The following is a 13,639-nucleotide window of genomic DNA, read 5'->3' on the forward strand; positions in this document are numbered from 1 at the left end:
TAGCTTTTACACTGTTTTGTTTCCAGAAATTGAGTAGCCATTTTAATGTATGTGCTGCAATGGCAATTGGTGACAATAATCTCCATTCTAAGACTAAGTGTCAATTAAGTTCATACCAGGCTGATTATAAACTAAGACGGAGTAGTCTACCATCGGAACTCCTCAGAAATGACATTAAAGGAAAGTATCAAAGAAATATTAGGAATTTAGAACCTATCCATCCGAGACGCCCTAAGAAAAGACCTTCACTCTTTCCAGGTAGGACATGTCAGGAAGTTATTGTTGCACATTCTTAATGCTTTCTTTGTGTTTGAAAAAGCTATATACAGAGACTTCTAAACAACTATTGCACATAACTGATACATGTTTTAAAATACCAAACCTGGTAGCATACAGTAATAATACTGAACTGAATCACCTCATTGCTTTGAATGTCTATTGGAAAATATCATTTGGGCTTCCTATATTGTAATGTAGCATTTTTATAAAGAGGGTTTAGGGTGTTACAATGCTTTTAAGAAAGCACAAACAACCAGATTCTATTTTGAATTATTCATATGAAGTCTTGCCAGTTCTTACTGTATCAGGCTTCTAGTTCTTACCTACAAAAGGACCCAGTACTTCTGAAAGACATGCTTTACATTCTTATTTTGCACTGAACTAAGAAATGTTTGCAGTAATGGTTTATTTCATTTTCAGGTGGATTTGTGTTTCTTAACAAGATTTTCAGTTAAATAAGGAACAGTGAATTATAGCTTTAATTTAAAATAGTAAAGGAGTTAAGACAAATTAAAATGTTGATTACTTGTAGATTCATTGTACAGATAGAGAAGTTCTAAAATATATTAAGAACCTATATTCTTTTTGTATATGTGCAGCTATTTTTTTAAAATACTAAATAAAATATACAGATATGGAAGTCAAATTAAATTCAGAATCCTATTTAAGAACACATGTAGGTTTGGTATCAAAGTTGTGGGATCTTTATTAAAATAAGGACACATCCCTAAATGTTTACAATGAAAGCAGATATGATTTAAGAAGGACACAGTATAAATGCAAAAACATTTTAAAAGCCCTGGGAGAAAAAATTAAAATTTCTAAGTGATTTTACATTTTTGGTTTAAATTGTTAACCATAAGCAGACATCTGCAGTGTTTTAACATCAAACTAAATATAGGTATGATATACAGTTCTTATAGTGCTTTAAGTCAGGTGATTTGGGTGTGTTCTGTTACATAAAACTTCCTGATTCCTGAATCAGATATTTTTCAGAACACCCTGCTTCACTAACATGCAGGGTTAAAATCAGGTATGCATCACCTGGGCCAGTCCCAGTCTGCATAATTATAGGACACTAAGCATAGCGTTTAAAGATGAGGAGCTATATATCCCATCTGTACCTTGAAAAAACGGGATACGTATGTATGTATGTAAATGTACATATGTATAGACATATAGATTGAGCATAAAATGCATACAAGACTGTGGGAGATTAGTGGTAGGCCCAGGCCCAGGGGCAAATCCTGGTGCCCCTACCCATCCTTCCATTTCCAACCCAGTGAACTTTTGGATGGGATTTACTTTCTTCCCTTTTCCTGACCACCAGGATTTCATTTATATAGTTAATTAATCAATTTGAAGCAGGGATTGACAACCTTTTTGGGCAGTGGAGACTATATTTGGTCTCCAAGGGCCACAGTGGATGCATTTGCTAATATACTGGCACACCATGGACAGGAACATGTTTTTTGCCCAGTTTTGTAGCTTTTGGAGGGTGGGAGGATTTGAAAATTATGCATATATAAGAATAGAATGTTTATTGTAGTCAATGACCATGATATAATAAAATTTGTTATAATAGACAGATTAGATATGTGTAGGGAAGTATTAATCATAATGCTAAATATATTAATTATTTGGTTATCCATTTCACATATAACACCAGAATTTGGCTACACTTCAAGCAACAGAATCACATGTAATGTATCTGAAAGTAAAAGTTGTAAATATTAGTAGTCAGGATGACTGGGGAATTTGTTTAAGTATATGCTTATCAAGTCTAAACATGTACCAGCATAAAATGGACAATATAATAAAACATAACTTATGGTTTCAGTAGCCCCTCCCCCACATAGGCAAAGCTTTAATCCAAATGAAATGCCTTTTAATCTCCCTTCTAAATAGCTACAAGGGCATCAAATAAGCCAGGCATTAAATCATGAGACTGCCTTCCCAGATTTGGAGATTGTAATTTGGTTTAAATATCTAGCAGTTTTAAGGAGGATAAAGAAACTAATCAAGAATATAATATTGGGAAGAGATACCAGGTCTAATTGTATATTAATATCCTTAATCTGTTGCCTCAAAGCTATTATTGCACATTCATGCCCAAGCATGCAAAGATGAGCTCAGGAGAATCCAAGAAACTCCAGTTTATTTATTTATTGCTGTAGACAAAGATGAAACGAAATTATCAGTAAGAACCAGAGGAGTCAAACTTAGTGAAGGACTCAGAGGAGTGAAAATATGTAGCCAGATGCTGGTCTCATTCTTACTAATGCCAGCCTTGTGGCAAAGAGACACAGCAGAGAACTTGAAGTATGTCCTAAGAAATTGAGTTTGGGGTTGGTCCCCATTCTGGCTTTATGGTTGCCCACATTTATTACGTAAGTAGAGGGGGCCAGTTTCAAAAGGTTATTCAGCTAAGCTTCAGATCAGACCATAATCCATTGGCATGTGCATGTGAATAAATTGAGGAATATATGCATTAACTAAAAGCAAGTAAATCATAGTAAATTGAAGCAAGACGGTCTGGCATAATGGCTCAATGGATCTAGCAGGATGGCTTTGGCTCTCAGAGTAGCTTAGCAATGTATACTGAACCCTCCTGGTGGTCTGCCCCAACTCTTCCCCTATACTGTAGGGAGTGACAGAGAGTTACAGTATAACATTTATGCAAGAGTCACCTGCTTCCCAAGTCTTATTAAATTAATGATTTAAACAACAATTTCAAATTCCATAGTATAATTCATGAATCCAGGGTCTTTCGATCTTATATGCTACCCTGTGATGTTCCATGACTAAAGTGTCACAGAATGCCAAGCCTAATCCTCACATAGGCTTAATTTGAACCTTTTAATGGCAAATATGAGCAAAAATACTACTCATTTGTGTGATTCTTTTTATATATTTCAGTATTGCAATCTGGGAATGCTCTGAGGCCACAAAATGGATGCTGGGGGGTGGGGGCAGGTCAACAATGTTAAAAAAATGGATGTGACCAGGCAATTGAAGTCCTACCAGTTTTATATATTTGCAGTAGGTACAAAACATGTTAATAAGGGGTAGGACTTCAATCGCCTGATCATGCCCACCATTTTGAAGTTGTTGTCTTCCCCTGTGGATCTCCCTATTCTAGGGACATATCTGATGCATCCACCCCTGATATAATGTGACCAGACCAATTAGAATCTGGACTGAAAATAGCTGGAAGTGTGGGGTTAGAATATGAACTCCTTCAAAAATAAATGATATTTTTATTTTGTAATTCCACAGACATCTATGAGACAGGTTTACATTTTTTCCCCTACACTGAAGTATCTTCTGTATTGGAATTAGCATACTAGAGCCATGAGGTATCAAGAGCTTGTCACCAACTAATATCTAACCTTAGTGCTGTATTTTAAAAGAAATAGCCAGAAACCTGAACAATGTGGCAGTGGTATAATATGTTCTTATTTCATCATAATATGAAATATACAAACAAGGAACTTACCAGGATATGCATGTATCTCCCCTATTGCCCAGGATATATGCAACATTATCATTCTCCCTCTGCCAGTATCTTCACTGATGCTCCTCCGTAAAACTATGCTGACTTCATATAATATACTTCAATTATAGAACTTACAGGCAAAAATTTTTGCATTCTGTCATACATTGATATTAATATTGCTTATCAAGTTTAAACAACATTAATGATGTTTAAAATGTTAAAAATAAAGATGATTTAGTAAAGAATTGATTCTTTATTAACCTCTGATTTATTAGTGTTTCATTAGCTGTTTTGACCTAACTCCTCTTCACCTGTATCATAAAGATATAAAAAAAAATGTTACATACAATTGACAGTTTGAATCCTAAATAGTATAATGTGACTGAAACTCCCTGCAATGGAACTAGCATAGCAGCAAAAGCATCCTTTTTAGGGGATGTCTGAGCAAGCAAGGTAGTTGTCACCAAGCATGGAGCTGTTTATGGGCAGTCTGTCATATGATTTCTCAAGCAATTCCATTTCCAAGGAATTTCAATTAGAAGTTCAAAGTAAAACTGAAATATCAGGTTGGAAAGGATGGTGAAGGTGATTGCTCTTCTATTCTAACAAATGAATGAACTGATAATTATTTTTATTGAATTGCAGCCTTTAAAATATTGCATAGTATGCTATGGATCAGAAAACAAACGGTTTTCTTTCATAAATTTGGAAGGTAGTAAATAGTGATGAGAAGTGAAAATAAATGGCTGAGTGGAATTTTTCTTTGTCTAATCCTAAATTAAAAAATAGTAATACTTTTTAATACAATGAGTTTCATGGCTGTTATGTACTGGGTTCTAAGACCAGGGATGATTCTTGTGGCTCTTCATAGTTTTTAAAATGGGAGAGGGGGTAGGATGTTATGGGTTCCCTCCTTGCCTTTCAGTTTAGAATGGAATAAACTTCTTGATTCTTCTACAATAAATTTTTAGAGTAAACCTTTCATTCTCAATGGGTTTTTGAGATACATTAGGTGTTGATAGGAAAGTTGGATTTAAGCTCATAATTCTTAAAGTCTCATAATTGTAATAGTCCAATTATGAAACAGGAATGAATCTAGAGATGTTGAATTACCCACTACTATACACACTTTCTGCAGAAGTCATGAAACAATCCAATCAATTAGACAATCACATCTAGGTAATTGCTCTTAATACGTATACACTCTCCCAACTTGCTGCCATCCAAGTCAGTACATGCTGATGATATCTTACATTACTTTTCCATAGTTAAAACTGCATAATCCCATCAGAATTATCTGGATGTTTCTAATATGTTTACATTAGCAAACAAGCACACACACACACCGCCAAATCCCCTTTGTCGTCTCAAAAAACAAGAGGCATTGATAACTAGGTATCACTGGAACTCCAGTAGAAGAAAATACATGTAGCTCAGGGTTGAACTATGGAGTCCTTGGTGCTCTCTGAGCTTGGTTATTTGCTTGCAGACATTTCACTACCTAACTAGGTAACATCCTCAGTGCTAGTGAGTGTGGGGTTTGCTCCCTGTTTATATACAGTAGCTTATGTATATGTATATAAGGTTATGTATATGTATATAAGCTTACATATATAAAAGTAAATAAAAAAACCCAGTAGCCTAAGAAGAAAAAACGAGTCATCTACAACATACAGTGTAAGGACTGTAACAGCCACTATGTAGGACAGACAGGCAGAAGACTAGCAGAGAGCATCCATGAACACCAACTAGCAGTCAGAAGACACGATAAAAACTCCTTAAACTCACAACACATGGACAGGTTCAACCATAGTTTTAACTGGTAAACTGTGAACCAAGCTAAATCCAAAAACACTGGGGAATTCCTGGAAGCTTGGCATTCAGACAAATCAGCCATCAATAGACACACAGAGATTAACCACATTTACACATCATTCAAGAGAGATAATAAAAAAGCTAAGAAGGAAACAAAAAGACCAGAGCACATCCTCTCCAGCAGCCTACACCCAGATAAGCAGGGATTAACAGCAGACAAAAGTAAAGCAGCAAACAATAACCTAATCAAGGAACTACCAAGGAGACAAGCAAAAAGACAAATGAGCAGAAAACAATACCCCAATCAAGGCACTATCAAGGAGAAAACCACACCCCCACCAACACTGGCAGGGCAAGCTACTATATATAAACAGGGAACAAACCCCACACTCACTAGCACTGAGGATGTTACCTAGTCAGGTAATGAATTGGCTGCAATCAATCAAGCTCAGAGAGTATCATTGGAACTACACTATACTGTGATTCTAAACCACAGAAGTCACAATGTCTCCAAGGTAGGAGAGGGTTCTGGGGACTGCTCTCCAAACAGTATGCATGACATTGTCTGGGATGGGACAAAACTTTATTTAATTGCATTTTTATGTGTTTCATAATTTTCTCCTATCACATTCAGAACTAGCATGTGCTTGCATATTTTGTGTGGGTTTTTAAGGCTTCATCAAAGGAACTGCATGGAGAATTAGTCCTTCAAGTTGTGCACTCAGTCTAAATTTATGTGACTAGGAAAAACATGAATACATTCCCTATGCTACTATATTGCTTCAGAAAACATAGCAGCTTCTGTGCTTGAACATTCCTTCTGATTTGGCATGTAGAAGTCTAAAACTTCATGGAGATCCTAAGTTGAAGTTCTTCCTATGAAAGCCTATCTGTATGTGAACTGGGAAGTTTTGACATGCAGAACTCTTTTGATAGATCCTTATATTTTCCATTTAGAACAAAAATTCCTGGAGGATTTTGTTCTTTCAGGCTTGATAGGAAAATTGATTATTCTGTCATGTAATCCTTTAACAATGGTATTAATTTACCATATTAATGCTAAGTACAAATAAGGCGATTGAGCTTCAACAACAATTGGCTTATTTGGTTTGTTTCTTCCCATGACAGGAGAAAAATTGAGTACAGGTGAAAAGTGTTTCAAATCTTATGCCTTATATTAGAGGCTGCTGGGGATGATGCAGTTGAGATTCAGGTTTAAATTCACTCTTAGCCATAGAATGCATTGGATAACTTGGGGTTAATCACTATCTCTTAGCCCAACCCATAGGGCTGTTCTAATGGGGAAAATTAGACTAGCATACGTAGCACATGGAATATAGATTCTGAACACCGCTGTTCAAAAAAGGACAGTGAAAAATTGGAACAAGTTCAAAGGAGGCCTACCAAGATGGTGAAAGTCTGGAAATCAAGGAAGGAAATTAACCTATGAGGAAAGGTTAAAGGCTCTGGGTATGTTTAGCCTACCATAAAATTTTAAGTACTTTTCACCTGTACTCATAAGGCATAAGTATGGGAGAGGGCAGATCTGGCTTGGCAGTACTACATGTGAATAGGATCTGCGTGTCCTTGTCAACCACAAGTTAAACATGAACCAGCAGTGTGATGCCGCTGATAAAGGCAAAGACTAACTTGGAGTGCATTATGAGAGCAAGACTCCAGATTACAGAAAGTAATTTTCCCCTCTATTCTGCCCTGGTTAGACCCCCATTGATAAAAATGTTGGACAGCACAGGACTAGGATAGCACCTGTGGCACCTGATACCTCCTTCCAAGCTGAACTGGAACCATTAATGAGCATTTTTTGGGTGCAGTCATTTAACTAACTTTGTGTCCATCTAACAGTATCATCCAGCCCATATTTTATCATTTTAAGAAGGAGGGCAACAGGAGGTATTCTGCTGAAGGCTTTGCTGAGATCCATCTACACTATGTCCAATGCATTCTCCTGAACTACTAAGCTGTTATCTCTGTCAAAAACTGTCAGTCTGGCATGGTTTATCTGTGGCTAATCCATGTTGGCTACTGTTATTTGTAACATACTTATCCAAACAGTCACAAACATGCTGCTTGATATTTTGTACAGTGACATTTTGCAGTAAAGATATCACGCATACAGGACTGTAGTTTATTGGGTCCTCCTACTTCTCTTTTTGAAAGATGGAGATGATATTTGTGCTCTTCCGGTCTTCTGGGACCTTGCTAGTCTCACGGGGGTTCTTAAAGATTACCAGTTGTGGTGCTGCAGTAATCTCTACTAGTTCCTTTAACAGTCCATCTGACCCTGGAGGCTTGGATTCTAGTTAAGTTCTTTGTTAATCTTTCCTTGTCTGTCCTAAGCTTCAGTTCCTCCTTTCCCCAGTGACATAACCATGATCAGCTAGAGCTCTATTGCTATTCTAACAGAAGACAGACACAAAATAAGAGTTAGGAAATCTGCCTTCTCATCATCACCCATTACCCTTTCACCATTTCCTTCTTGAAGTAGACCTACACTCTGGCATATTTTTGTGCTGGTTCACAGGCTAGAGGAAAACATGGTAAACCAGTTTACACATACCTATAGGCTATGTAATGACTCATCCCCATACTGTCTCTAACATTGGTTTCTGAAGCCACTTGGGGGCAGCAGAGGAACATGTTTCTTGCAGGCAAAAACAAATGAGGTAATAAGTGTCTGTATTTAAATCTTACTTTTTATGCATCTGAAGATTTGATATGGCATTCTAATTTCTCAGTCATTAACTTTGGTCTACTTGTGAAGGAGTTTGAGCTGCTGCTGCTGCTGCTGCTGCTGCTGCTGCTGCTGCTGCTGCTGCTTCTTGAATGTGTTTACAGGTAGAAAATATACAAATAAGTATTCCTTGTTTCAGGTCATTGCTGATTTGCATTTCAGCTGGTAATTCCAGGGCAATGCATTTAATGTACACCTTACCATGCGTGGCCAGTTTTGTGCGTTATGCAAGTACTTATACATAGGATACTGGTGGATGCTGTGTGAACAACTCTGTTATAAATATTTTGATCAGAGGACGTTAGAAAAAAATGGTTCAGAAAATAAATGGGCATTAATAAGTAATTTAAGTAATTTAAATTTAGGAGCAAACCTGATTAAATAAATTAAGTATTTAAGGTTGTTCTTTAAAAATGCCTGAAAAGATGCCCTGGTGTTTTGTCAAATTGTAATAGAAAACAACACTTTTTAATTCTAGATATAATTGTGCATTTTACTCCCCCCAAATTGTAACGTTCAGTAATATAGTAAATTTGCATTTTAATTTTACTAAAATTATTAAAACAATTTTAAAATCATATTATATTTTCTCTGCAATTTAATTGTTATTTTATATGCTTAAAATATTTGTACCTCCTTAGTCTGAAAGCTTCTATGTCAGGTTGTACCCATCAATTAAATTAATTTAAAATATAAAAATGAGACAGGAAATTGCATCAAAACTTTAAAAACTGATCCAATTAATATATTTTTTTCTGAATTATACATAAATATTGGTCCCAAGGAAACCATTCAGGGAGGAACATTTCATAAAAGGCCCTTCCGTGTTCACTGATTGCCTATCCCTAGAAAGTGGGGGCATCAAAAACAAGCTTAAAATTTGAAATGTAGGAGCAGGCAGTTTTCCAGATATATAAACTGCAGCCGTTCTGAGGCTTTTGTCAGAATTACAGCTGTTTTCAGAAATGGACAGTGAACCAATGACACTATTAAAAAAAATTAGTAATAATTACATTTGGCCAATTCCATTCAGCAGTCAGTGGCTGTGTTTCGCCCAACTGAGACACTGGCTGAGGTTTACCCATTATTTAAGTGTAATTACATAGATAACAAATGACTGCAAAGGATGTGTCTAAGAGCCAGGGGTGTCCAAGGGTAGGTCAAAAAAGTCAAGATAATGACCACAATGTAGTGATTGAAGCTCTGGCTATGTAATGGTATGTGGGAATGACCTTGGGAGACAGGAGGGAGAGCTTCAGGCTAGGCAACGGTCAGATAAGAGGCAGCTGAGCCTGCAGAAGGAATGGGGGCATGGCAGTCGTCTCAGAAAAAACCCTCCCTAGTTTCTTGGGCTATAAAAGTGAGGGGGGAGAAATGTACTTTCAGACTTGCAAGATTCGGTTAATGTAACCTTACAATAAAGTTAGAATTACTGCTTCTTGTCTGGACTACCTTGGTTGGCACCAATCTTGCAAAATTGCTATTGCCATCCCAATTTAAAATCTGAGCCTAACAGTTAAGACAAGAGTAAGATTGTCCAAAACAGGTTGAGAACTACCTCCGTGGTCACATAAACGAACTATGGACCCCACCTTTTTCTTGCCTGGATGGAACTACCATCTGGGCAGCTCACAACAATTAAAGAAATTACAATAAAATGAATACAAATAAAAAAATAAAGGTAAGATATGACAAGTGTGATGAAGTGAGGGGACTCACTCTCCCTCGCAAAGGCCTGGGTAAACAGCCAGATCGTCACAACTCTTCTAAATAACCGCAGAGTGGGGCCCGTCTGGATCTCGGGGGGAACCTTGTTCCAGAGGGCAGGTGCTGCTAGAGAGAAGGGGCGCTTCTGGGATCCCGATAGATGATGCTGCTTAGTTGAAGGAATCCAGAGCATGCCAACCCTGCAGGATCGAATCGGCTGGGCAGATGCTGTGGGAGTGTGGGAGTAATTACTGTTCTTAGATTCTGCTAATTATAATGAGCCACAAATATTACAATATTCTGAGATCAAGGCCATTTCACATAACTAATTTATTTAAAACTGGTTGTTATCAAATATTGAAATTTAAACATCTATCACAAGCTATATAGCTTCTTTTGGATTAACTGAGATTTAAATATGGTTATAAATTGGTCTAAATTGACTCCATATTTAAAATAAAACTGAATTTAGAACCCAAATACTTCTCACAAGATACTGAGTAAGAGACTTCTCAATTAACTGTAGCTTACATGATACTGGTGAATATTACACCAATATTCAAGCAAAAAAATATTTATATACACATACAACTACTGAGGCTGAAATTGAATGTGTTTGAGTTGAAGGAATTAGAATGTTACTAATTAAAAAGGACAGGTCTGTTTTAACTACCATTTCTGACTGAGATTCAGATATATTCAGCATGCAGTTCGACATTTTGTACTTGATGAGGCTCTGTGCTGTCCTGTACAAATGCTCTGAAGACATTCTTTGTATATAACCTGTTATTGTCCATTCTGTGTGGTCAGTTACAGACCCCTTTCACTGTTCATTTAAGCGTAATGGTTTCTTTAAATCTGCTGAGTTAGTGCTACAGCTGATAGCATTGTATTAAGGAAAAAAGGTAACCTAAAGGAGCGAAGATTGTGATAGCCATACAGTATGTATTGCTGCATAGAAAGCATATGCAGGTGGCAGTCTGGCAACATTCACCAAGATCAAAGGAAACACTAGATTGCAGCTAGCCATCATGTTAATTTTTTAAAATGCCTGTGTTTCAGGTTAGCATATTTACTTAACAATGCAACACTGCCCTTGGTATGAGTAAATTAAAGGGGGAGAAAGTCAGGAATAGGTTGACCTGGTCTGTTCCTCTACTGGTCTCACCTCTTTGAGTCATAAAAGTTTTGTTAGAAAGGACCTTGAAGGCCATATACGTAATGTTGGATCTCTAATGCAGGTGTAATCATAGCATTCCTAAGAGACATTCAACCAACCTCTGGTTAAATATCTGGATTGAACTGGAATGTTGGCTGCTGCTCTGATGCTCACCTTCAGTCTTGGTGCCTGATAGTGAGCCATTGGCACTGAATGGCTGAACTGTTCAAGAGTACAGGAAGGAAGAAGAATTCTGCTGCTGTGAGGATCTACTGCCTCTCCCCATTCAGCCCTTTAAGCCTCCATTCTTTGCATTAGAGGGGCTACGGGACCTGAAGTTACTGTACATGGCCTAGTGCATTACTGTATATCTTGCATAGTGGGAAAGAGTCTCTGCACTTTCCTCCTCACACTAAGAATAATGTTATTTGTTCCAGAAAGCAATTTGTCCAGCTTACCCACTTCCCTCCATGAAAGCTGCACTTTTAAAAAATCTAATGCTTTTTATGCCAAGCTGATGCGGGCCACTGGCCTGTATCTCTCCAAGCATTAATCTGAATTCCCATCCATAAAGATGAATTGCTCATTTGGCAATATCCATAGCCATTAAAGGAATGTTTAGGTGCTAAATTCCTAACTCCTATCCAGCATTATTTTGGGCAAACAATAGTGATTGAGCCAGGTTTACAATAGAATTTCACTTCAAACTGCACTGAAATAATGATATTTACTTCAAAATACATTTGTGGATAGGTATATACCATCTTTCTTCCAAAATGTTCAGAGATAGATAGATATGTGTGTATATTGCAGCTTAGAGTAATCTAGTATACTTGGAACATCCCTAATTATAAGCACCACCCCATTTATTTCACAGGAAAAACTGGGTAGTCTTCTTTGTGAATACAGGATGTGAACTTTCCAGTGTAGTGAATGGAGGAACAGACACATGCAATGTTTCTTTCTGCACATCAAAATATACTGGACATATATACAATGGTTAGAATTTATGTTCCTTTTTTATGCATAAGGATTCCACTATGGTTTTGATAGCAGAATTGCTGCCAAGAAATCCTATGTTTTTGCTGTAGTATAGCAATACTTCCGCATAGTATCACTGTGCTAAAAAAAGATATATCTATGTAATATTAGTTTCTATATTCTATTGCAGTTACTGAAATAAAATGTTCATTAATATGATATCCTGTTTTATTATGTTATCCATGAACACAGTACACAGTAGGGTTAAGCAAGTAGGGAAGTCCAATGAAGCAATTCAGTTTCAATGGATGGAAAAGTATGAGAAATACAGGTGAACAAATACAGAGATGTTTTGTATCAATTGCATATGGAGGAGATGTGAAATAGGGATTTCAGTATAAAAGACAGTAGGGAAGAATAGGAGAAGCAACTAAAAGAAAAAGGATACTTTAATGTTGATAGGACTGAAGTACAAATAACTGAATGAGAGTGCTGAGAACAGGGGCAAAAGGTGGTAGAAAATTATGAATCTAAAGAATTACAGAAGAAAATTTAAAAACAGATTTAGGAAGCCTATGAAATAAGTTAAGGATTTTCAAACTTTTGCAGGCCGCAGAACCTCTTAGTTAAAAAAAAAATCCTGGAACTCCTAATCAAGAGGCAAAATTCCAGTGATAGAAAACTGGCAATAAAACTAAACTTGTGCTTAGTTTTATTTATTTATTTATTTATTTATTTAAGATTATATACAAAAGGAACCCATCAAGTGCACGGAATTGTAAGGCTCCATGGAACCCAGTTTGAAAAACCCTGAAATAAGTGACTACTGATGTAGAGAGTAAGGAAGATGACCATGACAGAGATAGACCAGATCTGTTACCAAAGTGACAAGGGGAAAAACATGGCTTAAGTCCAAAACAAGCTGTGCGCCAATGGCTCCAGCAGACACCTCCCTAATTCACATAGTATGGGGGGGGGGTGTTAAAGCACAGTTGCAAGATTCTGTTACTACTGTATAACAGATACAAATGAAAGTAATTTGAGCCTTCTTGTGGAGTTGATTTCTTGGTTTGGTCTACATAGTGGGGCTGACAGTTGTTTACATTTGTATGTCACTTAGATGTTTCAGTGCTACTTGGATGTTTATTGTTTGGAAAGAACATTCACAGTGGATTACAGTTTGGCTAAAAATTATCTCCTCCTGTCTTTGGTGTCTCCTAATCATTCATTTCTTGAGATGAAGATAATTTTCATCTATTTATATCATGACTGGTATCTTTTGTTTTTCCATTTAGTGACTAGAGGCCACACTTCATTAGTTGGCAGAGTGAGGATGCAGTAAATGGGGCAGTGGTGCTAAGTAGGTAGAATGTCTTGCTTTTCCTCAGGGTTCTGGAGGTAGGATTCTTTGTTTTTAAAAATAATGTCAAAAGCGTTTAGGAATTTC

General features: G+C 36.9%; 1 protein-coding gene across 2 annotated transcripts in view; it reads left to right on the forward strand.

The window, feature by feature from the left end:
* Window positions 1-13,639, forward strand: part of FRY (FRY microtubule binding protein) — a 200,375-nt gene that overhangs the window by 29,096 nt on the left and 157,640 nt on the right. The window contains exon 1 of one of the 2 annotated variants that reach the window (XM_088140707.1): window positions 45-258. The exons of the other annotated variant lie outside the window; for it this stretch is intronic. Within the exon in view, the coding sequence (XP_087996833.1) occupies window positions 60-258 (199 nt within the window). The 5' untranslated portion in view covers window positions 45-59. Of the gene's footprint in view, window positions 1-44; window positions 259-13,639 lie in introns of those variants that run through there. 2 annotated transcript variants of the gene reach the window in all.

The sequence above is a fragment of the Python bivittatus genome, unplaced genomic scaffold (assembly GCF_059951505.1).
Source record: "Python bivittatus isolate LINGU-HERP-01145 unplaced genomic scaffold, Pbiv_v1 ctg000340_np1212, whole genome shotgun sequence".
NCBI classification, from domain to species: domain Eukaryota; kingdom Metazoa; phylum Chordata; class Lepidosauria; order Squamata; family Pythonidae; genus Python; species Python bivittatus.